Source organism: Zingiber officinale, chromosome 2A (assembly GCF_018446385.1).
Source record: "Zingiber officinale cultivar Zhangliang chromosome 2A, Zo_v1.1, whole genome shotgun sequence".
Taxonomy (NCBI): Eukaryota; Viridiplantae; Streptophyta; class Magnoliopsida; order Zingiberales; family Zingiberaceae; genus Zingiber; species Zingiber officinale.
Genome location: NC_055988.1, coordinates 1,171,554 through 1,194,112, shown reverse-complemented (window position 1 = coordinate 1,194,112; position 22,559 = coordinate 1,171,554). Strand labels below are relative to the sequence as shown.

The 22,559-nt window shown below is 38.6% G+C and overlaps 4 protein-coding genes across 6 annotated transcripts; 2 read left to right on the top strand and 2 right to left on the bottom strand.

Annotated features, from left to right (window-relative positions):
- Positions 1-759: 759 nt before the first annotated feature.
- Positions 760-1,291, bottom strand: LOC122040459 (mitochondrial import receptor subunit TOM7-1-like). The gene has a single exon (XM_042599777.1). The coding sequence runs from the start codon at positions 1,197-1,199 to the stop codon at positions 978-980; it is 222 nt and encodes a 73-aa protein (XP_042455711.1). The 5' UTR covers positions 1,200-1,291; the 3' UTR covers positions 760-977.
- A 119-nt stretch (positions 1,292-1,410) lies between these two features.
- Positions 1,411-5,973, top strand: LOC122040458 (chaperone protein dnaJ C76, chloroplastic-like). 2 transcript variants are annotated; one of them, XM_042599776.1, is made up of 10 exons: positions 1,411-1,641; positions 1,878-2,145; positions 3,168-3,296; positions 3,393-3,522; positions 3,813-3,933; positions 4,469-4,550; positions 4,989-5,042; positions 5,292-5,330; positions 5,478-5,577; positions 5,664-5,973. In XM_042599776.1, exons 2-10 carry the CDS (start codon positions 1,912-1,914, stop codon positions 5,789-5,791), a joined length of 1,017 nt encoding a protein of 338 aa, XP_042455710.1. In that variant the 5' UTR covers positions 1,411-1,641; positions 1,878-1,911; the 3' UTR covers positions 5,792-5,973. The 2 variants fall into 2 exon arrangements, with proteins under 2 accessions (XP_042455710.1, XP_042455709.1); XM_042599775.1 differs by having other exon boundaries at positions 1,738-2,145.
- A 3,589-nt stretch (positions 5,974-9,562) lies between these two features.
- LOC122040457 (probable WRKY transcription factor 65) lies at positions 9,563-10,797 on the top strand. Of its 2 annotated transcripts, none has more exons than XM_042599773.1 (3): positions 9,563-9,698; positions 9,785-9,943; positions 10,022-10,797. In XM_042599773.1, exons 1-3 carry the CDS (start codon positions 9,571-9,573, stop codon positions 10,578-10,580), a joined length of 846 nt encoding a protein of 281 aa, XP_042455707.1. In that variant the 5' UTR covers positions 9,563-9,570; the 3' UTR covers positions 10,581-10,797. The 2 variants fall into 2 exon arrangements, with proteins under 2 accessions (XP_042455707.1, XP_042455706.1); XM_042599772.1 differs by having other exon boundaries at positions 9,565-9,698; positions 9,782-9,943.
- A 1,152-nt stretch (positions 10,798-11,949) lies between these two features.
- LOC122040456 (MACPF domain-containing protein CAD1-like) lies at positions 11,950-17,651 on the bottom strand. The gene is made up of 6 exons (XM_042599771.1): positions 17,109-17,651; positions 15,509-15,747; positions 15,067-15,262; positions 14,390-14,573; positions 13,503-13,666; positions 11,950-12,788 (listed from the first exon to the last, which is right to left on the bottom strand). The coding sequence occupies exons 1-6, from the start codon at positions 17,412-17,414 to the stop codon at positions 12,183-12,185; spliced, it is 1,695 nt and encodes a 564-aa protein (XP_042455705.1). The 5' UTR covers positions 17,415-17,651; the 3' UTR covers positions 11,950-12,182.
- Between the last annotated feature and the right edge of the window lie 4,908 nt (positions 17,652-22,559).

Below are 22,559 nucleotides of genomic sequence, written 5' to 3'. Positions count from 1 at the left end.
GACATTATCCAACCGATCGGGGCGTCATGGGCCGATCGACAGGAAAGCAAGCCGCTCGGACCACCCGTTCAACGTAAGGAATGACATTGCACAGAAGGAGACAAGAAAGCAAAAGAGAACACGTTGTCTATTATTAAATATGAAGAAGTCAAGACAAAGAAGAACACAACATTTATCAGCAATGCATGGAAGTCAAAACAAAAAGTATTATAAGGACAGATGAACGATCACAAAAAAAGGTATAAATGATACGCCAGGTATGAAGAAGGCAAGATTTATCATTTTCTTGATTACCCATTCTCTTCCTGATTTTGATTTGAGCGTCGGAGGGTCAACGCCAGGGACTCCTTCCCTGATTTGATTTTGTTATATAGAATTGAAGTCTTCATCCCGTCAACAATCACCCTATCCCTGACTTTCCAGATTCTTTCATTCGGACAAGATCATGCAGCATGCTATTTTCAACTTATCGAGATCATTCTTCTATAGGTGTAGAATGTGAGAGGGTAAGATAAACTCCACCTTAGTCTCACATCTTCGAGTAGTGGATCTTAAAAGATACATAAATATCAAGAGATTCCTCACCTAAATGTCTTGATGTTTTTGGGTTAAATTAGACACTCTCTTAGCCTTTTTAAGCTAATACCAGAGTCACTTTGAGTTCTGATCGCCTAAAACCTTAATCAGCAAGCCTTCGAGTGATCAATCACCAACCATCAAGTTCTTCATTTTAGTTTGAAAGTTGGATCGATTCTCGAGTTATTGCAAGAACAGTTTACTGATATCAAAATTCAGATTTGGTAACAGGCTCGCATCATGAACAATCATTCAAGAAAATACACGAGATTTAACTGGAAACCAGAAACTATATTACTGTGCGATAAACAGGCATTGGAAAGTAGATATTCATGGCAAACTCAAAAGCCCTAATTATTTGGGGGCGGGGAGGAGAAACTTGCCGATCGCTGAGGGGAGCATCAGACGGGGCTGAGCAGCTGGTAGAGATGGGGCTTGGGCTCGGAGTTCATGCCGATGAGGATGACGAGGGGGATGAAGCCGTAGTGGGTAATCACCTTGGTTTTCTTCATCGCCCAGGTCGTCCACTCCTTGACGAGCTCGCAGGTCGATTGCTCCTTGGACTTGGGTCCTTTCCCGGCCTTCGCCTTTCCTTTCACCTTGAGAGAAACCTTAGATGCCATGGCGAACGCACGCTTCCTCGATGAAAACCTCCGCCGCCGCCCCCTCCTAAAACCTTGCTGCGCCGTATCCTGTTAGCTGACCGCTATATATAGCAAAAAAAAAGACTTTTTTCCTTATACCTTTTTTTAAAAAATGATTTTTAAAAAGGAAATAGCTGAGGCCATGGATTTGGGTCATTTGGCCACGAGCCGACTCCTTGCGCCCCCGCAGCATTTTGGCTCTACGCCTACGGCGACAGGGCCGGGAGACTCCTCGGCAGATCCACAAGGGCGCTCTAGATGGGTGCCGCCCTGGAGCAAGGCAGAGTTGTGGCGGAGCTTGCGCCGTGTAAGAACGGGCCCAGGATTCAAGCACCCACCCGGCATTACTCCTCTCCATTGTTCTTGACGAAAGCTACGGATTCACCAGGTCCCGCCTTGATTTATCTCCGCCTCAGTTAAGGTATCCATTTGTTTTCAATCTTTTATCCTCGTTTTTGGATTTCTCCCCCCTTTTTCATCGTTCGTATTACTCGTTTTTATGAATCTAAGTCACCAGGATGGAAATTTCTGGGCCTCATCCAAACCAAAAAATCGAACTGGGGAAAGGAGAAGGGGAAAAAAATCTCTTTTTTTTTAGAGGCGGAGGAATAAAAGAAAATCGTGAGGTAAAATAACGGAGAACTTCGTACGTCACAGGAAGCAGAACCGGCTTCGCTTCGTTCGTAGCCAGATGGCTTCATTGCTCGCGCCGGTGCGCACCGAATTGCTTCTCGAATTCCCCAAGTTAGCGCCGTGTTATGGAAACCGGTGGCGGAGCAGAGCGGCCGCGGGGTATTTGAGGCCTGGCCGCCATCGCCGGGATTGCCGGAAGTGGAAGAGGGACGTTAAGATCGCTGCGGCGAAGGTTGAGGGTTTCTCGTCACAAGATGGCGTTGCCGAAGATTACTACGCTGTTCTCGGGCTGGTAAGCTCGTTTCTGCTTATTGATGATCCGGGTTCTTGAACCCATCCATGGATTTTGGTTGGTAAAATATGCATTCTTCATCTTGTGAATTAGTAGTTTTGGTTTCAGTTTGAAAGTAGTAAAACTCTACTTTTTATGAAGATCTGAGGATGACCCAGCCTAAGCATGAACATTCAGGATGTATTCCTATTGTTTATTATGAAGATCTGAGTGGAAGAAGTCATGGAGTCCTTTGCTGTGAATTGCGTAGAACATGAAGGGTCCATCGTTTCAGTGCTTGTGTGCACACATCTTGATTGGGTAGGGAGTGATGTTATATGTTCAAGACCAAGCCGATTCATGCCCTTCCTCTAAGCCTAATGTATGATCTTCTCTATGTGAACCAATGGAACCAAGTCTGGCTAACGAGTTATTTTGCTCAAGTTTGTGTTGACTCATTTTTCCACCATTTAGTCGAAGGGTACATCTGTAGTTGTTGTGGTTTGGTACTCAGTATAGGGAGTTTAGATTCTGTAATTGGTTACATGAGGTATTGGATTTCCATGTACATATTGGCATAATAGTTGGAAGCCATGTTCTTGTTAATGAAGAAAGTGCTGCTCAGCTTGGTTGGGCTTGTAAACATCATAAATACACATGAGAAAAGGAATACGAGAAGAAAGTTACAACTCAAAATCTCCTTCTCTTCTTCCTTACCATGGACCCATGGTAGAACTTAGGAGCTTACAATTCAAATTGACCCAAATGATCTAGATCCTAAATCCTAGGTAGGATCTGAATCGTGCCGGGATCTTACAACTTCATCATTCCTAATTATTATCTTCATGGCTTTAAGTTGTTTCTTGTGAAAAATTTGTACACTTCTGAACGTCAATCTAAATTTAAGATGCTTATACCTTAGGTTTGATGATGATGATTAGATGGTTGTACCTCATAGGCAAACTTAAAAGATAAATGATTTTATGCCTCTTCATATTACAACCTAGTTCTGATGTATTATGCCTGCATTATCTCACTACCAGGTGTCAGATGCCACTCCTCGGCAGATAAAGGAAGCTTATTATACTTGTATGAAATCATGCCATCCTGACTTGAGTGGGAATGATCCAGATATCAATAGCTTCTGCATGTTTATCAATGAGGTCTATGGGGTAAGTTCTTCAAAATGGATTTGGTCTACAGTTTGGCAATCTCACATTCATTAGGAAACTGATTGTTCAGTGAATTAATATGAATGGAAAGGGCAGGTGCTCAGTGATCCTGTGCAGCGTATGGTATATGATGAAATTCATGGATATGCGGCAACGGCTATGAATCCTTTCTTGGATGATAGTGCTCCAAAAGATCATACATTCGTTGATGAGTTTTGTTGCATAGGTATGTCAAGTTTCTTAGTTTGGATCTATTGATGAATGACCATAATATGCTCAACATGACATCATAATATATATAATACTTGATTACAGCTCTTCTGAGTTCATAGAATCTAACTTACAATTACATGTTCATGTTATGCTTCTGATAATAGGGACTTGGTTCACCATTTCTATTCATCTTACTTTACTAAATTGTCATGCGCTAGTGAAATTCTGATTTGAAACTGGTTCTCATCTATGTCCTAAAAACATGATACTCATCATTGATATTTTCTTCCCTTGCATGAGTAGGGTGCAAAAATTGTGCTAATGTGGCTCCGGATGTGTTCAAAATAGAGGAAGACTTTGGCCGTGCAAGAGTTTGCAGCCAATCAGGGAATCTTAACTTGGTTCAAGAAGCAATTGATACCTGGTGAGATATTGTGAGCATATTGGAAATGCTTCAGTTGTTTGACTGATCTTGATTTGCCTCTATTGTAAAGGCAAACCGGCCATATAGATATCTATAGCACTTGATATTTGAGAACATATCATGCATCATATATTTGAGCAACTATGAGGGTCATATGAACCATCATTCATCATAAGCTCAATTTGAATTAAGAGCAGAGGCATTTGGTTATCAGAATATATTTTGTTAAGTATTCAAAATATCATATTCTTACAGTAGTTCCTTGCTTTCTGTAATTTCTTGTTCCCATTCAAGAATATCTTATAGGTAACAAAACATTCATGAAGTATGTTGTATAAGACGCATGTGCAAATTTCTGCAAGAATTTTACCCTAATTCTTCTTCTATCTCATTTGCGGTCATAATTTGCATATTAGCCTAATCGTTTTTGTTCCATGATACAGCACTCATAATCATGCTTTCAACTTTCTTCAAGTTCATGAATCACTAATTTAACCACCATCTCGGTGGTTTTTATTATTAATTTATATTTTAGCCCGGTTGATTGCATTCACTGGACATCCGCTGCCCAACTTTCTCTCCTTGAAGATGAAATGCGTAGAGTTGAGAGAGTAAATGTAAGACAAGACAATTTTTCATCTTAAAGTTAATGATTCTTTGTTAGATATATTCATAAACTCGCATAACCAAAGCTGTGTCTTAAAGTTAATGATCTCTCTGGATGTATTTACAATAGTTTATTACTTTGAACCAAAGCTGTGCTATTAATGTTTCCTTCATCGTCGTCGTCGTTTGGGGTTTTCCATCATTTGTTTAACTGTATGAACTTATTTTTGTCTGAAATCCATTGTGATGGTATCTCTTATTCAAAATTACAACTCAGTGTGGCAGCAACTGTAGTGTGAATTAAAGAATTAGAACATCATACTGCCTGTAAAACTCTATAAACAGATTTAATTTAGGGAACATTTAAGTATGAAATTGTCAGATATTATTCCATTACCATTTATTTACGCAAAAGTTTTGTGATGGGAAATTTGGTATCATTTGAACAGGTTGGGCTAATGCTCGCCGGAATGGGAAGATCATCCATGGATGTTTTCAGAATGGTACATAAAGATTTATTTCCCTAACTTGTCTTTATAGATTAACTAGATATGTTCAGAATTTTAGATCTAAAATCATATATTAATTGGCAAAGCTCTTCCGGTCGCGTAAAGCTATTGATCTTAGACTTTGGATGCCTTCCTTTGATTCTCCTGAATCTCTTTTACTCGAATGAAGTTGTTAGTTAATATTATCGGCATCCCTTGCGCTATAGTTTTACGAAAGTGAATATAATCATTCTGATGTGGCAGGCAAGTTCGAGATGGGAAAAGCGCCAAGCAAAAGTCTTGGTGAGTTCTCTCAAGTGATAAATTCAATTGTGATCAAGTTATATTAAGAATTGATTCGTCTATTTGTTCGCGGAAAATTTAACTCGTAATCAAAGCATTAGATGCCGCATTCAATTGTTTACTCTGAAGCTCATGCCAAATTTCCAGGAAAAGGCTAAGATGCAGATGATGAAATCGAAAGATTCCGATAAGAGCGGATTTACGAGTGCATTTTGGAACAATATTTGGGGTTCACCAAAGAACACAGGTATTTCTCATAACAACAAAATTAAGATCAAAAGAAACAAAATTCTACATTCCAATCCGTATATTTGCTCCTGTTCTTTATGACAGAGGAAGAAGTGAAGGCCAGGGCTAAGAGTGCTGCTGCGGCGGCGAGAAGGTGGCGAGAGTACTCGAGAAAGGGAGCCGATAGACGTCCCACATTCAAGCTTCCTGAGGCGATATCGAACAAGGAATAGTTAGGGGGGAAAAATTAAGAGCAAATTTCATGTACAATCTCTTGTGGTGAGATGATCATTGCCATTGATTGCTTGTTGTTCTTCTTATACCTTCACTTGTTCTGAACAGAATTTACCTCACATCTCATGTCTCATACTTGTGTATCATAATTGTCACTGATATTAAATATTGATATTTGATACGGTGATAAGGAGGGGCTCCATTCTGTGAAGGATTGCGGCCATAGTGGTGGTCAAAGTCAAGGCGGTTAATGCTCAAATAGCATCGGTTGGTCGGACGAGCATGCTCTGACTAGGGGGGAGAAGGTCCTGATCCGATGCCGCCTTCGACACGAGGAGGTGTAAAACGATCGACGCTCAATGGAGGAGGAGACGCTCAATGTGCAGAAATCGGGTCGAGAGGCTACCCCGCACGGCCAAGCGACAGGACTTAGCACAAGTAGAGCGGAACTTCTGCCAAGCGGCTACTTCGCTCGGCTAGGCAGCAGGACTTGGCAATGGTAGAACGGAACTATTGTTGAGCGGCTACCCCGCTCGGTTAGGCAGCAGGATGCAACACAAGCATAGTGAAATACGGTCGAGCGGACATGGCACAAGCACGGTTGGGTTCCTGCCGAGCGGACGAGATACAGGAATAGCGAAGTTTCGGTCGAGCGGTCAGCATGTTCGGCCCAGCAGCATACTCTGGTATCCATCGACATCCCTTTGGGAGTTATGTAGCCCACACCAAGCATGGACAGCTAGAAGATCATACAGCGGAAGCTTCCACTGTCACTTCAGAGATATGTTCGGCCTGTTAAGGTACTGTGTCAGGGGCATTTTATTGACAAGTCTTTTCAAGAAAAATTTTGGGAACCGTGCTTGCCTTGGGAAGCGTGCATGTGCGCTACAATAGCTCTAAATAAAGGGGGGGTCCAAGTATCGACAGAGGTATGCACAATACAGTATTGTTGCTACTGTTCATTATAGTTGTTGCTCCGCCTTATATTTTATCGTTGGTCACTGACTTGAGCATTGGAGGGCCAACGCCGGGACCCCTTCTCTGACTCGACACTGACGTCATATTTGTAACAGGTCAGAGCGGAATCTATAGGCGATCAACGAGAGCATCACATCTCCGATTTTTCATCTCTTCGACTTTTAGATAGGATCAATATTAATTAATCTGCTTCCCTCAATGGGAGCATAAATTAAGCAGCTTAATCCTCTACTTAATTAATAATTAACCTTTTAATTAGCACCAGCTAGGTAGCTACGGCCATGTTTATGGCCACCCTCACACCCAATTTCTCGTTGACTTTTAAGTTAAATATTCATAAAGGTAGTTGACCGAGACAAGCAATTGGGCATTAAACTTCATGCCATCGATTGCAAAATAAACAAATATTCAATATGAATCAATAAATATATAGAACTGTGAAAGAGAGGAGAAGAACAAGTTGTAGTGATGCACTTAAAGAATTAATAAGAAGATGTGATCAAATGGGCATTCCAATCTGTCCTTATGGCTTGAACTTTAAAAAATAAATAAGAGTGAAATGTCAAAAGGACCTCTTTTTTATTAAAATCATGAAAAGATTTTTCTTTTTTATTTATTATTAAAAAATAATATTTTATTCATTGTTTTACCTTTTACTTTTCAAAATTACTTTTATTTTTAACATTAATATAGCAACTGAAAGATCATAACTAGTGTTATACAGTCCCCTCGGATGAATCTAGTGGCTAGCACATGAGGTGTTATCATCAATGAGGTTTGAGATTCGAATCTTAATAAAGTCGAGGTAAATGTCTTCCTTATATGCTAGTCACTATTCCTTCCAAAGGCTAGTAGCCGTCCGTGATTTACCTTTTCCGTGTTGATCTTGGGACGGATTGACGGATATGTTATGCGAATTATAATTTTGTAACTGTTAACTACATAATACATAATTATAATAGCTATAATTCTATAGTTGTTATAACATATTATTAATTAGTGTTGATAAGAAATAAATTATCTATAATTGTTTTATAATTATTATAATAAAATATTAATGAGTGTTGATTAGAGAGATCGTATTTATATTATAATAATCAATTGTAATAGGACTAAGGGTCATGCCCCTAATCTAAAATTCTAAATCTGTCCTGATAATAACGATGAATTATAGTTACTATAATATGATATTATTTGTTCTTGGGTATTATAATAGGATATTTAAATTGTCATCCAAATATTCATAGTTCAAACTTCAATTATGATATATTTATAGTAATTTTTCCTCCAAATGGAGGGTGTAATCAAAGGATGCTGGATTTCTGGATTGGTCGCGTGAAAAATTTCATGGGACCAAATCGATCATCCTAAAAATAATCAATGAGGTTAATTAGAATTATTATTATTTTTTATAATATTCTATTATTAGTATTGATAGTAATTAAAGTATTTCTACAGTATAATATTGATCCATCTAAACTAAAAGAAAATTATAAACTATAATTATTATAATCCAGTTTTATTAATCGTATTGATTAAAAGTTGAAATGCCTAAGTTATAAGTTTATAATAATGTCAAAAATAAAGATGATTTTGAAAATAAAAATGTATTGCATTGGAATGAAGGGTTGGCTTGATAACAAATAAAAAAACTAGATGATTTCCATAAAAAAAAATGAATCTTCTTTGATTTTTTCTAATAAATAAAGATATCACATATGATATATTTATTAATTTATCTACTCTTTTGTATCTTCTGGATATCCAAAGTGAAGAAACTGAGATCGGATAAGATGGTGAATTGAATGAGATGTCTAAAATTAAATATGTTTAGAAAGTGTATGCACGATCTGAGGAATCATTTTTTTTATTATGTATTTAATAAGAAAAAGACAAAATAAAAAAAAAAATCACAGTTGAAATTTAGGGCAGTTAATCTTTCTTATCCTTACGACCTATAATTTTACGTGTTTGAATTAGAAATCAAGTTAAGTCGTTTATAAATATAGATCCATTACATTAATAATTTTTTTATAACGATTTTATGAATATAGAGAGAAGTACATATAGATACTAGAATAAAACTTAAATTGTCAATTTTTTAGAATCAACCCCTGATCATTATTATATCAAAGATTTCATATGTCCATCATCTGTGCTATATTTTAGGGATAGTTAAGTGCCTCCAGGGTGTAGCGTATACGGTGGGCGTATGATATCTCTGACGTAATGATCAGAGGTCGATTCTCAGGAACTGACGACATGAAATTTACCCCGCCATGCACCTATGACCTGTGTATCTGCATAAACCTCTCTACATATCCGTGAGGCCAACACTAGGAGGCCGCTAAGATAACGGATCTATTATTATTATTATTTTTTTTTGGTAGTTAAGTCGTTTAGAAAACTTTAATGACAGCTGACCAATAATAGTACAAGGGTTAATGATACTGATCTTACAAATCGAATCATAGAACTTAATGCGAACAAATGATATACAATCAAACAAAACAAAACAAAACAAAACAAAATGGCACCATCGATTCCATCATTTTCACAATTCAAGATTTTTTATTTTTTTTAAAAAAAAAACCTGCCTTACCTCTCTTGTCATGCATGAACAACGCCATTTGATTATGAACACTTCCTCTGCTTGATAACAACCCACAGAAAATCGCCGGCCGACGAAACATTTTTTTATATATATAAATATTTATATTTATATTTATATATATATATATATGGAAGGAATGGCCGTCCCTGTTTCATCTCCTACCTTCCCTGCCCTGCTCGGTCGATCATGACGGAGGAGATGTCGTTGGAATCTTGGGAGGTCAGTGAGGACGGCGTCGCCGTTGTGACGGAGGAGGAGGATGTCGCCGGAAAAGCTGGAGACTTTAGGGCGGCTCAGCCTCCGGGAAAGAGAAGGTGAGACTTTTACTCTGGTTTGGGAGTAGAGTGGATGCGATGCAGCGATCTCATCGGTCTCACTGAGGCAATTTGTCGAGCAGCAGGCGGGCGGTCCAGAAGCGGGTGGTGTCGGTGCCGTTGGGCGACAGTACGGAGGGGCTCCGGCCGAAGAATGGGGGCGGCGGGGAGGTGTTCCCGCCGACGGATTCGTGGGCGTGGAGAAAGTACGGCCAGAAGCCCATCAAGGGATCTTCGTATCCAAGGTAAAAAATAAATAAAATTACCAGATAAAATATGCGAAATTTGTATATGTAATGAAAGATGTAATGTATATGTTGCAGAGGTTATTACCGATGCAGCAGCTGTAAGGGTTGCCCGGCGAGGAAGCAGGTGGAGCGGAGCCGGCACGATCCCACCACGCTCGTCGTCACCTACTCCTTCGAGCATAACCACCCTTGGCCGCTACCCAAAAGCGCTCGCCACACCCACGCTACGCCGCAGCCTCCGCCGCCGCCGCCAGCCGCGGCGGCGGAAACGGCTGCGGTAAAGGAGGAGGAGGAGGAGGAGGAGAAATGCCTGCCGGCGGTGGGGGAGGAAGATCCGCTGTGGTCCATGATGACGGCGTTCGAGGACGGCACGGAGTTCCGGTGGTTCCCCGACGTGACTTCCACTTCCCCCGCCTCGGCCGGATCCGACGAGTTGCTGTACGGATCCGTCCTCTTCGGCGGAGGGGAGGCGGAGCTGGTGCCGGAGGAGAGGGAGACGGCGGCGGGGGCGGGAGATGACGACGCGCTGTTCGCGGGGCTGGGCGAGCTGCCGGAGTACTCGGTGGTGCTCCGCCGAGGGACGGCGGCGGCTTCCTGGATTGGGACAACCAGCGGATGGATTGGTGACCGTTGATTTGGATCTTGGATTCTCGTCACGACGCGTACACGTCTTTCTTTTTCTTTTTCATTTTTTTTGTTTGACTGCATCAATAATTACTTCATCTTCTATTGTTATTATTATTATTTCATTCATACAGAAAAAGAAAACAGCACATGAGGAGCAAATAAGAAAATAATTTTGTGATTTGACAGCTGGCGGTGTATTATAAAATAGGCTAATTGCTTCATTATTTTATTTTATTTTCATGTTCATCCTTAAAGTTTCTCATGTTTATTTTTTTTTTCTTTCATCTATTTTCCTTAAAGTTTCTACTATTATTGTTAATTATTTACAAGGACACCCTTGTAAAATTATAATGTATTAAGTCGTGGGACTCTTATTCAAAAAGCAGTTATGTAGCTAGTCTTGCCCTATTTTTTTTTTTATATCAAATGTTTTTATTTTTCAACGGTTTGATTAAATAAAAATATAATAAGGAATAAGAAATGGCCCACCAAGTTCACCTAATTGCCCTAAAGTTGGTTACGAGTAACAATCAAACAGTAGTTGCATTAAAAAGAAAAGATAGCCATGCAAGATAAACTGAGTTACCAGGTCTCGTGTATGATATCCAACACAAACATGGATGTGCTCAGTAAAGGTCCTTGTATAAGATTAACAGGTATGGATGTTGAAGTGTTGAGTCAAAAGAGGATGAATGAATGATTCAAGTATTGAAACTAACCTTGGTAGCTTAATTATAGTTGTGAATGCTCTCAGTGACAGAGTAAGCTGACCCCTTTCTCTACAAGTTGAGATCTATAATTGTTAATCCCTGAAAAGGAATTCATCATGGAAGAAGTATAGAATGCATCTGTAAATAGAAAGCCAAATTTCTGGACGAAGCATCTATAATTGCATCAGCATTACTTACCTTGAACAACAGCCAAATTTCTTCAGAGACGAAGCATCATCTTTAGCATTTATTCTGTCCCCATTGCCTGGAATAGTTATATGATGTTCCTCATCACCTGCCTCAATCTGCCCTCTTGTTCACAATCTGACAAAGCTGGGTTAAGAATATACAGTTCCAAAGCATCAGCAAAAGGTCTGACATAATCTGAAAATACAAAAACAATCGAAGCAGCTAAAGACTTTTCTGAGGATCAACACGACAATTCAGTAGGCTGAAATTTAGCAAATATGTTGTTCAAATATCAAGAGAAGAAACAATATGTTAATCTGAGCCAAATGTCGTTCAAATATCAAAAAACAGAAACAATATATTAATCTAAGCCATCGGTCAGAAAGAAGTTCCCCTATTGCATCCAGACATGAGTGTCTCCCTTGATGATTAGAAATGGGAAAGTTAATTAAGAAACTAACTATTACACAGATCGCAAAGAAAACATCAAAATGAACTGTTTTCATGTTATACATAAAAATGAAGCCTTCCTAGAATACAAGCAACAACAAGACCATACAAATGAAAAGTAAGAAAAACAACCACAAGGGGGTGTGTTAACTAGCTTTTGCATATAACAATGTACAAAAGGAACAAAATGACACTGCTATCCATTACAAAGAATGCCTCAGAGGACTGAATATAAACTGGATAACGAAAAGGTAGGGGAATCAATAGTTCAACAAGGAATACTTAACACGCGCAACAATCTTCCCTTTCTCGACCCCTAACTTGGCTCCAGTTACCAACCAGTGGCCTGGAGTATCTTGTGGTCCCTTCAACATCTCTGTCATGTCAACAATCTTTGCGAGCTTGGAGTTATCTACTGAAGTGGAAGAAGATGTATCCTCTACCTTCCGTACCTGGCTAGTAGATGGACTGTGATCCCATACAGATCTCCTTATGGTACACCCAGGCACCCTAGAGAACAACAGTTTGAGGTGTAGGACACTCTTGGCACCAAAATCCCACACCCCAAGTTGAGCTCCGGTTACTATGTACACCCCGGAGAGGTCAACAATGCTTCTTTCAGAACTCTCAATGGGTGTGGTGCTGACGTGGGCAAAATTTTTCCACTTGATGGGTTCAAACCAGCGACTGTCCTGCTCCTCAGGGCCTTGCCATTTCGGTGGGCCAATGGCAACATGCGAGTCCCAATGTGGTAGGAGGATCTTTGGTAGGGTTGCAAAATGCTGCAAATGGATGGCTAACCGGTTTTGTTTGCTCCCTTCAAGACTTAGCCTAAGGCCAGTGACAGGTTTGCGACCAACAGATACCTGCATTAAGTTATGAAATTCTTAGCTAGAGAATATATTGACAGAATAATAAACTTTTGTAGCTTTCGAGATGCCAAATCAATAATACATGTTGGGAATGATAGGCACACATATTGCTGTATATAATAATAAAACAAGACCTTGCTATATATAGCAGTAAAGTGAAGACCTTGAAAATAGCCACATTTTCTTTAGCTAAAAGAATTTGATAAAATGCATTCATCAATCTTCCAATATGGCAAAGCAAAAGTAGCATGAAATATTGCTCTTGTTTTAAGTCTGTCATAGGAATAAAGATTGGTTCAGAATTTGAGCAAAATTACAATTCAAAGAATAATTCTTCGCCAGCAAATTCAAAGATTGATAGGCTTTTATTTTTAACAGGATCATAAAGTTCAATCCCTTCACAGTTAGCAGATGATACCATTTATCTAAAACTGGATAGGCCTTATTGACCTACATGAAAACTGCACAAAATAAATGGGAAAAGTTACTAGGGATCTGATCGTAGAGTCATCTTTCTTTGCTACCAAAGCAAATTCTTTACTTTGTCCAAAATTCCATTAATAACAATAAAGAATGATTCAGCATGCAGCAATCAGATCAAAAAGGTTTGGCAATTATCTACTGTAAATCCCATAAAGAAGGTAGGGCATACAATCATTGTACTATGTTAAGTTTGTCTCAAACATGGCCAACTAGATTCCTATTTACCTGTTCTGTGCTAATATAAAGCTTAGGGCCCATTAAACTAAACTGAAGAGAAGGACACATGGGCTCCTTTCTATGGTGTCCAGGAGCATTAACTCGTGCAGGAGCCCAAATTCTTTGTACTTGGAACTCCAAGAAATATGTTAGTTCTTCTATAGGAGGCTTATCTGCAGACAAAATTATAAATACAAATGTAAGTACACAATCTGTACAATTTCACATTGTGCGGCAAAATGGCACAAGTTAGATTTTCGGCATAAGCAAACTAAGTCAGCATTGCTACAGATTCATTATTATATGGTTACTGAAAACAATGACATGGAACAGTAAAAGCTAAATGTTATGCTTGTCACGACTTATATGAGAGATTTTCATCCTCTCTTTTTCACACAAGTTAAAATAATCAAATAAAACACAATCAAAGATTGCGAGGATAAGTTCCAGAAGGTGAGAGAAATCAAGTAGGAAATATTACAACACTTAATTACACAAACAGGTACTGACTTATGCAAATAATGTGTAGGCAAGGTCCAAATTACAATGGAACATGAGAAAATTTCTCATTAATTAATACAAACAAAGGTCCCTAGAAGACATTAGCACCATGTGTACTAACCTCACACGAATGAGTCTGATCTCTTGTGACAAACATTAATTAAATAAGGGATGTTCAACAACATCAAAAAACTAAAATCATTGCCTTCTTGGGACACTAATGTTCTCATGCCATCAAATATAAATCAAAACGAAGCTTTTGGTCTATGACAGCACTTGCTCCATCTAGTGACATGAATTGGAGACTATTGCAATATAAAATTTCTAATTCCTTATGATCAAATAAAAGATAATTCAGTATAATAAAGAAGAACAGGGGATTGACCAGAACATACACTCTAAATATAGGTCAACAGCACGAACTAGATTCTGAGCTCCAGGTAATCCAGTCAGAAGAGAAACAATGGGGAGAAAGGTCATATTGATAACATCTGGTGCTGCAGAAATGGTGCTCAACCACTCTGCATGATTTTGAACAAGATCATCACCGCCTCTCCTCCGAAAGATAACAGTAATATCCTGCATAAAAGAAAACGTCATCTGGATAATATAAAGAATAAACTATTGACCAATGACCAAAAAAACACAAAATTTGCTATTTTCTTATGATTTTTCAAATTGCTATACATCACCACTAATACATGTAATAATATCCTTGAAAAGAAGTAATGCCAGATGCATGATGTGTCAGTCTATAGGTGTTCCATACACAGTACGTTTTTCAAAAATAATAATAATCCTATTGATGTCAACTTCATACATGCAAATAGAATCACTTCAAAATCCTATTGATATTTTCAGCTAATTTTCATTATTTCTTAGGCTATGACATATTGGTTCATCAATTTGTGTTATAGGTTTGCAAACGTGCTTCCTGAGAAATGCAACTCTAGATAATATGATATGTGATTGCAAACAAAAGCTCGATTTGAAAGGAAAACAATCAATAGTTGGACAGCATTATGTATCATATACCATATGATATGTACTTGAAGGTTGCAAGGCTACTGACCTTGTCTTTGTAGGTCAAAGGAGCATTAAATGATTGATTCTGTGAATTCAAGAACCTTTGGTCCCCAATTTCTTTAACATAGTTTTTAATTTCTGACTCTGATAACTGAGATGAATGGTGCTGCTTAATATACACTTCATCTTTTCCACCAATTGTAACCGATGTGATTATATGGGTGCCAAAGTTCTCAATAAAGCTGAACAAGATATGAAAAACCTGGTCAGAAAATCAGTAAAATAATAATAATCATTGCAGAAGAATACAACTTTCCCCAATGATAAGCAAAATAATAATCACGTAAGTTCTGGTCAGAAACATGTGACTTTCATCACTGATAAGAAAACAAACTATGCACTTTATAAATTGCAAATACAATTTTCAAAAGAAAGAATCATGATTAAAATACCTCGACATGATGTAAACAAAACTATTACCTACTAACCTAGCCAACATCGATGGGTCCCAATTGCGAGGAATAGCACACTTGATATCATCTCGGAGAACCAATTCATCACTTATAAGTTTAGCTTTGTATAAAGGGATGTAAAAACCATCCATTGCAAGAGCTTTGGTTGTTGCAGCATCAACTTTCCAAGATCCAGTGAAATTGAACATAGAGTTAAAGCTGCCAAGAGGAATTGTTCCAGGCAAATCCGACTTCCTGTTGAAATACTCAGCCATCTGAAAACGATGTAGAACTAGTATGAGAATGGAACAAGGATACACAAAGAACGCTCAATTGCTAGCCAGACACTGCAATGGATGTTTAAATATAAAAATAATGATATGGCTTAATTTTGTATCTGACATCAAATTGCAATATTTTCAAAATTCAAGTCACAAGAACAGTGACATAGAATACAGTTGAAGCCACATATAGCAATGCACAAAGTTGAGCATTGTTATGTATTTGTTATGCCTTATATTACTAATGTCAAATGTAGGCCATTCAGGAGGTGGTTGAAACCTAATTCTGATGGTTTCTGGTGACTCTTGATGAATGAAAGGGGTTGTGATTATATTCCGCAACCATAATGCTTATCCTATCTTTGTTGAAAGCAGGTTTTTCAAAGGAAGGTAATATTATTGATGAAGCTTTGGGACTTGGCTATGAGGAATGAGATGCAAAAGTTATTGTTCCTCATTTTTTGTTTGATTGTTGGACAGTTTGCTTAGCAAGCACATTCTAAATGGCTACCACTGCATTACCAGAACAGTCATAGCAACATGAGCTGCAATCATTTTTGTCTACTCGAATGTGATGCATGTGTTTGACTTTTACCAGCGAAGCTATTTCTTCAAGACCATGTTTTTTTATACCTGAAGGGCTGTAACAATAATTTCTTCGACCATCAAGACCTAGCTTAGCGAAATGATACTACTACCTTAGAAAATGATAATGTAAAATTACGATACTGCCTTCAAATGGAAGAAGTGTCATCAAACTCACGCAGTCAAACTCTCCTCAGCACTCCACATAAACTTTAAGTAGGATAACTAGGCAATGTTAACTTTCCTGTTTTCCTTCTTCAAACTCTGCTTAATATTTGACATGTGAGGTACTTATCTCAGAACAAAGTTCACTTCCACATACAACATCAAATAACAGTTATACTGCACGATAGATGTCTCAGAAGACGGCAATGTGCATCTTGAGATCTTTTGTGTGCATCCGGTTCAATGCTCCATGAGGTGGACATGCATCCTAAGAACGATGGCATATTGATGAGAGCATTTCGCACTACTTGTGAAGTTAAGATACGATATCCATTCTTAAAAGTTATAAATAATAATAATAAATATTATTATTATTATAAAACAAATGGAATCAGGCAATTGTTTCCTCCGAATAAGAGACAAAAAAATGCTTCAAATGTCTCGACATTTGATGTAAAAAATAAACAGTAATAAAAATGAATATGACCGGAATTAAAAGCCTAGTTACATTCGACGGCATCTGATCTATGAAAACCGTAAAGAGATTTCTCGAGACCTGAGCTCAAGAGCAACACAGACGATAAAGCAAACTGGAACCCACTTGCCTGTTGAAAAGTACAGACGCCGGAGGGCTCTCGCCGGTCGCTCTCCATCGTGATCGTAATGTCCAAGGGCACATCAGGGAGCACGATCTCGCCCCCGGCACAGTCTCCGTCGGCGATGACCAAGCTCCTACTGCTGGCGTCGTCGAGCACGACGAGGCGGGACCCAGGGGCACCCTTGCAGTAGAGGAGCCGCGCATCTAAGGTGACGTCGAACCCCCGCCCGAGCGCCTGCACCGCGTTCGTCAGCGTCGCGACCAGAGCTTCCGAGCCTCCCGCTGCGGCCGACGCCCCCCTCGCCCTATCCATGCGCGAAACCCCACCCAGAAGCAGCGTCGATACTCAAACGCATCAGCCAGGGGTTCGATCTCATCTCATCTTTTTCCCGTCCCCGTCGCGCCTCCTCGCGGATCCTAGCCCTAAACCTCCGATCGAGATTGGTCGTCAATGGAGATCGGTTGGGGGCGAGGAGGAGGCGATGCGGTAGAGGGAGACGGAGGAAGGGTTTGTTTGGCGTGGAGTGCAGGAGTGGCGAAGGGTGGACTTCTTGACCGCTCCCACATCGATAGGAAAAAAAACGCGTTTTTTATTTTTATTTTTATTTTTATTTTTATTTATTTATTATTATTCCCCTCCGAAGAGTAGAGAGTTGACCGGTGATTACAAGCCACCAATCACCTACTTCTCCCATCGCATCACGCCTTCGCTTGTCAAACCCTCCAAATGGTTTCTGTTATTTCCTATCGGATTATATTAATATTTCGATTTTCGATTTAATCTTTTAATAATTGGTGGATTAGAAACATCCGGAAGTGATGACGTCGGATAGTCGGACTCGGTCAAATTTCCGGGATTGATCAATTAAGGTGACGTGGGAATTTAACGCGACGTGTAGTCGCTCTATTGGACCGACCGTGCGTCGAACGACTCTGAGAATTAGTCTATTTTTCTATAATTTTTTTTATAAAAAACTAATTAGCCGTTCTGTTTTTCTATCAATTTTTATAACATAATTTCTGGATATGAAATTTTTTGAAATAGACTCATCAGTCTGGATGGGTAGAACGATTATGAGTTGTTTGGGCTAAATGATCATTTTACTTGAGTCAATCGACACAGGTGGATCGGTCAAGGCGAATTGAATGATCGGATTGATCTAATTGAGTAGATAATATTTGAAAGAAGCTAGTCGAGTCTAATGAATCAATTTGAATCAAATAAAATATATAAAAAATTGATTATTTAATTGGATTAACCTTTGATGTTAATTCAAGATTTTACTATCTGAAAGAAATCTAAAAAAATATATATAACACTGCTAAAACTTAATTTTTTTAATTTCTCTCTTGCTAAAACTTAATTTTTATAATTTCTCTCTCATTTACATGTAACTATCTATTTCCTCTAAAACACTCTATTTTCTCTTCTTTGATTACATATAACAATCATTGTGGTATTTATTTTTAAAAACTAACATTAAGGTGGTATATATGCTGCAACGTAGTAGTTGCTATAAATATGTAATAGTTAGTAGTATATATTGGATCGTGAAAAATGTTAGAGGAGGGTGAATAGCGATCGTCAAAACTAGAGACAAAATTAAAGTGCGTAGTGGAAGAGAAAATTGAAAACGACGCTAACAGATCAATTTTTACTTGGTTCGGAGTCTTCATCGACTCCTACTCCAAGACCTGCACTCGTCGAGTGCTTTCGTTGGGCAATCCACTAACAATTCACAAATCTTTACAAGCGGAATACAACAAATCTATAATTTAAGTGTATAAATAAACAAGTATACCAACAACTTCTCAGAGATTTGGAAGGTTATGCTTTTAGTTGTTGGAGTCGCATCACTCTGTCGTTGGAGTTGTGTTGCTCAGTCATCGGAGCAGCATCACTCTGTCGTCGGAGTCACGTCATGGAGTTGCAGGAGTGTCTTTGGAGCAGCGCGCAAGAAATTAATCGCAGAAGAAGCTTGCTTATTATTGCGGCAAAAGGCGAATACGCTCGCCCCCAACTCCCCCGCCAACCCGTCCTAAGGTCAACACGGAGGAGGTAAATCACGGACGCCTGCTAGCCTTTAAAATAGTGACTAACACATAAGGGAGGTATTTATCTCAGCTTTGCCGAGATTCGAACCTCAGACCTTATTGTGGCAACATTTCATGTGCTAGCCACTAAAGAAGCTTGCTTATTATGCTCCTGTGGAAGGTTGCTTATATAGGCAATTCCGGGTGCTTGGACCCCTTCCGAGCGCCTGGACTGTGACGTTAGCCCATCCAATCAGCATGCTCCAAATTGACATTGAGATAGATTTTGGCATTCCGAGCGATCGGATTGAATCCGGGCGTCCGAACCTGACTTTTCTAGCAACTCATTTTTCTGCAAGAAAACATTAGTCTGAGATAATAAAAATTATATTACCCTGCAAAACAAAGTTAGCACAATATAGCAAATAGAGTAGTAATTAGATTCTGTCTCCTCAGACTATAATCTAGTCAAGATCTCAACTTAGATTTTCGAAATTGATCTAAGTTGGATCGACGTCTATTGTTCCCTTAAACAGGGAACGCGTCCTGACCAAGTCACTCCCTTCCAGTGACTTACCTTAACTTACCACTTTGCCAGACATCTGGTCAGTCCGTCGACTTGTCTGGACTTCGTGCCAGCTATCCGGTCGGCCTGTTGACCTAGCTGGACTTCGTGCCAGATATCCGATCAGCCCATCGACTTAGTTGGATTTCTTGTCAGATATCCAATCAGCCCGTCAACCTATATGGACTTCTCTTGCACACTTAATTACATCGTTAGATCATAACAAACCTAACTTAACTTACTTTGTTATTCATCAAAACCTGAGTTCAACTGTTAGTGCAACCTACATCAATAAGTAGTTGCTACAACATGAAGCAGTTAGTAACTGCTACGATGTATAACAATTACTGTGCAGTAGCTGCTACAACATGTAGCAATTAGTAGCTGCTACAACGTGTAGAAATTACTGTATAGTAGCTGCTACAACTATAATTATTTTTCATTTTATAGCAGCTACGGATTTGTAGCTGCTATACAGTTGTAGCAACTACAAAACTATAGTTGCTACAGCATGTGTAGAAGCTACAATTGTGTAGCAAATTTTCAAAGACCATAACTTTTGACTCAAATATCAAATGAGACGATTTTTTTTTAATCGAAGTTCATTTATAAATTAATAAATAATAAGTTTAATTTTGATATTCAAGTCAAAAGTTATGATTTTCAAAAATTTACTACGTAGTTATAGCAGCTACGGCTTCGTGGTAGTTGTAGTAGTTACGATTGCATAGCTGCTATAACACGAAAGACAATTGTAGTTGTAGCAACTACGATTTCCGTAACTGCTACAACATGAAAATAATTATAGTTGTAGTAGTTACGAAACCACATCCGTTACACAAGAATAGTTGGGCAAGAAGTGAAGTGATCTAGACACCTCACACACTCAGTTGCCCATTAGAAGTATGCATGAGGAGGTGTGTGTGTATATATATATATAACAAATAAGTTGAGGCCTCTGAGTCGAGTAAAAGTCAAGAAGTCTGCGTGAACGTGACAGCCAAAGTCAAGGAATGGTCAACACTTGGGACTAGCTTAGAAGATCGCCCTAATTGAGCAACCATCCAACCGAATCCTTGGACCAATCAAACACCGAGCCAGTGGCGGATTTACATGAGGACTTGGGGGCATGGCCCCTCGTCCGCCGTGTAAATCCTCCCTATATATGCATGGTTATATTATATATATAGAGAGAGAGAGTATATAGATATAATTATAATGGTGAAGGAGTACAAGATGATTAAATTAATATTCCTTTTTAATATATTTTAATATAATAAATGGGAATAATATACTTATTAAATATGCCATATAATTTTAGAGAAAAATATTTCTTTTGGGTATTCTTTTAATTTACTTGATAGGAATTATGTTGGAATAAGATTATTTTAAGAGATTGATAGTTAAAATAAAAAAATTTAAATGATACTTTCGTTAACAAAAGGAAATTGATCATTAATTATATACAAATATTATTATTAATAACATTATTAGTTTATTACTATATAGAAATCTTTTCTAATTTATGATATAGGCATTTTCTCTCGGATGGTCAGTTATCTTGATCTTCTCCAATTCACTCCAAAACCATTGTCGTTGCTTTCATTGTCAATTGTGCCATCGTCGATCGCTATAATTCAAAATTGATTATAAATTTAGAAAGTCCACAACTTAAATTTTCTATTGGTAGTTTGATACCAAAATCTTGAAGTAATATCACAACTTGAGAAGGGTCGTTGGCTCTTGTTTCGTATCGGAGCTACATTTGAACTTGTTCACTATTGTTGTCTCGTCAACCACTATGTAACCTAGGACGGTGATTTCTAGGTAAATTTTGACCCCAATTTCAGTCCTAAATTGAGAATTCGGAGGTTGTTCAAGGGTGTACAAATTTCTGACGATAATTATTTTTGTCACTTAACATGTAGCCCCCCTAAATTTAAAATTCTGGATCCACCCCTGCGCCAAGCCGTTCAGTATTGATGAAACTTTAAGTCAAGTTGGTGTTATCCAGAGTCAGGTCCTCTTCATCACTCAGGGTTAGCATGGTTAACCAATTCGATCGAGTAAGCTAGTCGATCAGACCTATCATCCGGTTGGATAAACTATGCACTCGGTTTAACTGAACTCTGGGGCTAAGTGGAGAGGTCGAGAGAAGGATGAGTCTCTAACAACATTCCTCAGATCCGACATAGTGGTTCTTATAGGCGACAGTCGATTGGGATACATGATAGGCTAGGTTGGTTTGACAGCTAAACATATTAAAGGCCCCTCAATTCAATGGCCTCACATTTCTTTTTTGGTTTTTTGTGCCACGAGTGTCAAAGAATATTCTATATGCAATCTTTACATTGGAAGCTTCCATCATGCCAAACACAGAGATTGTGAGTCCATTTGAGAAAGATGTCAGAGCATCTTCATGATCTATCCTTTTTTAGAAATACTTTGAAATTCGTGCACCAACAAATAATAACACTATAAAAGGGAGTCTCCATCTACAGGTGTAAGTAGGCAAGGCTATGTAATTCTACTCATCTATTACTATTATTCGCTGTTATTCATTGTCTTTAGCTTGACCATTAACTTGAGCATCAGAGTGCCTGCACCGGCATCCCTTCCCTAGCCCGGTTGCTAACGTTCCTTTTGACATGCAGGACCGTTCAGAGTTATTTTTTCCAACAAGGAGTCTTTACTTAGTTAACATGAAAGTCACATGCCAATGCGTCATCTGTTAGTATTAGCCCATAGAATCAATTATGAGATGATTGTCAAGGAAATTTTTGTATCATATTTCTTTAATAAAAGACAAAGTTTATGATTATTATATTACTTCAGATCTGTGCAAGATGAATAAATATA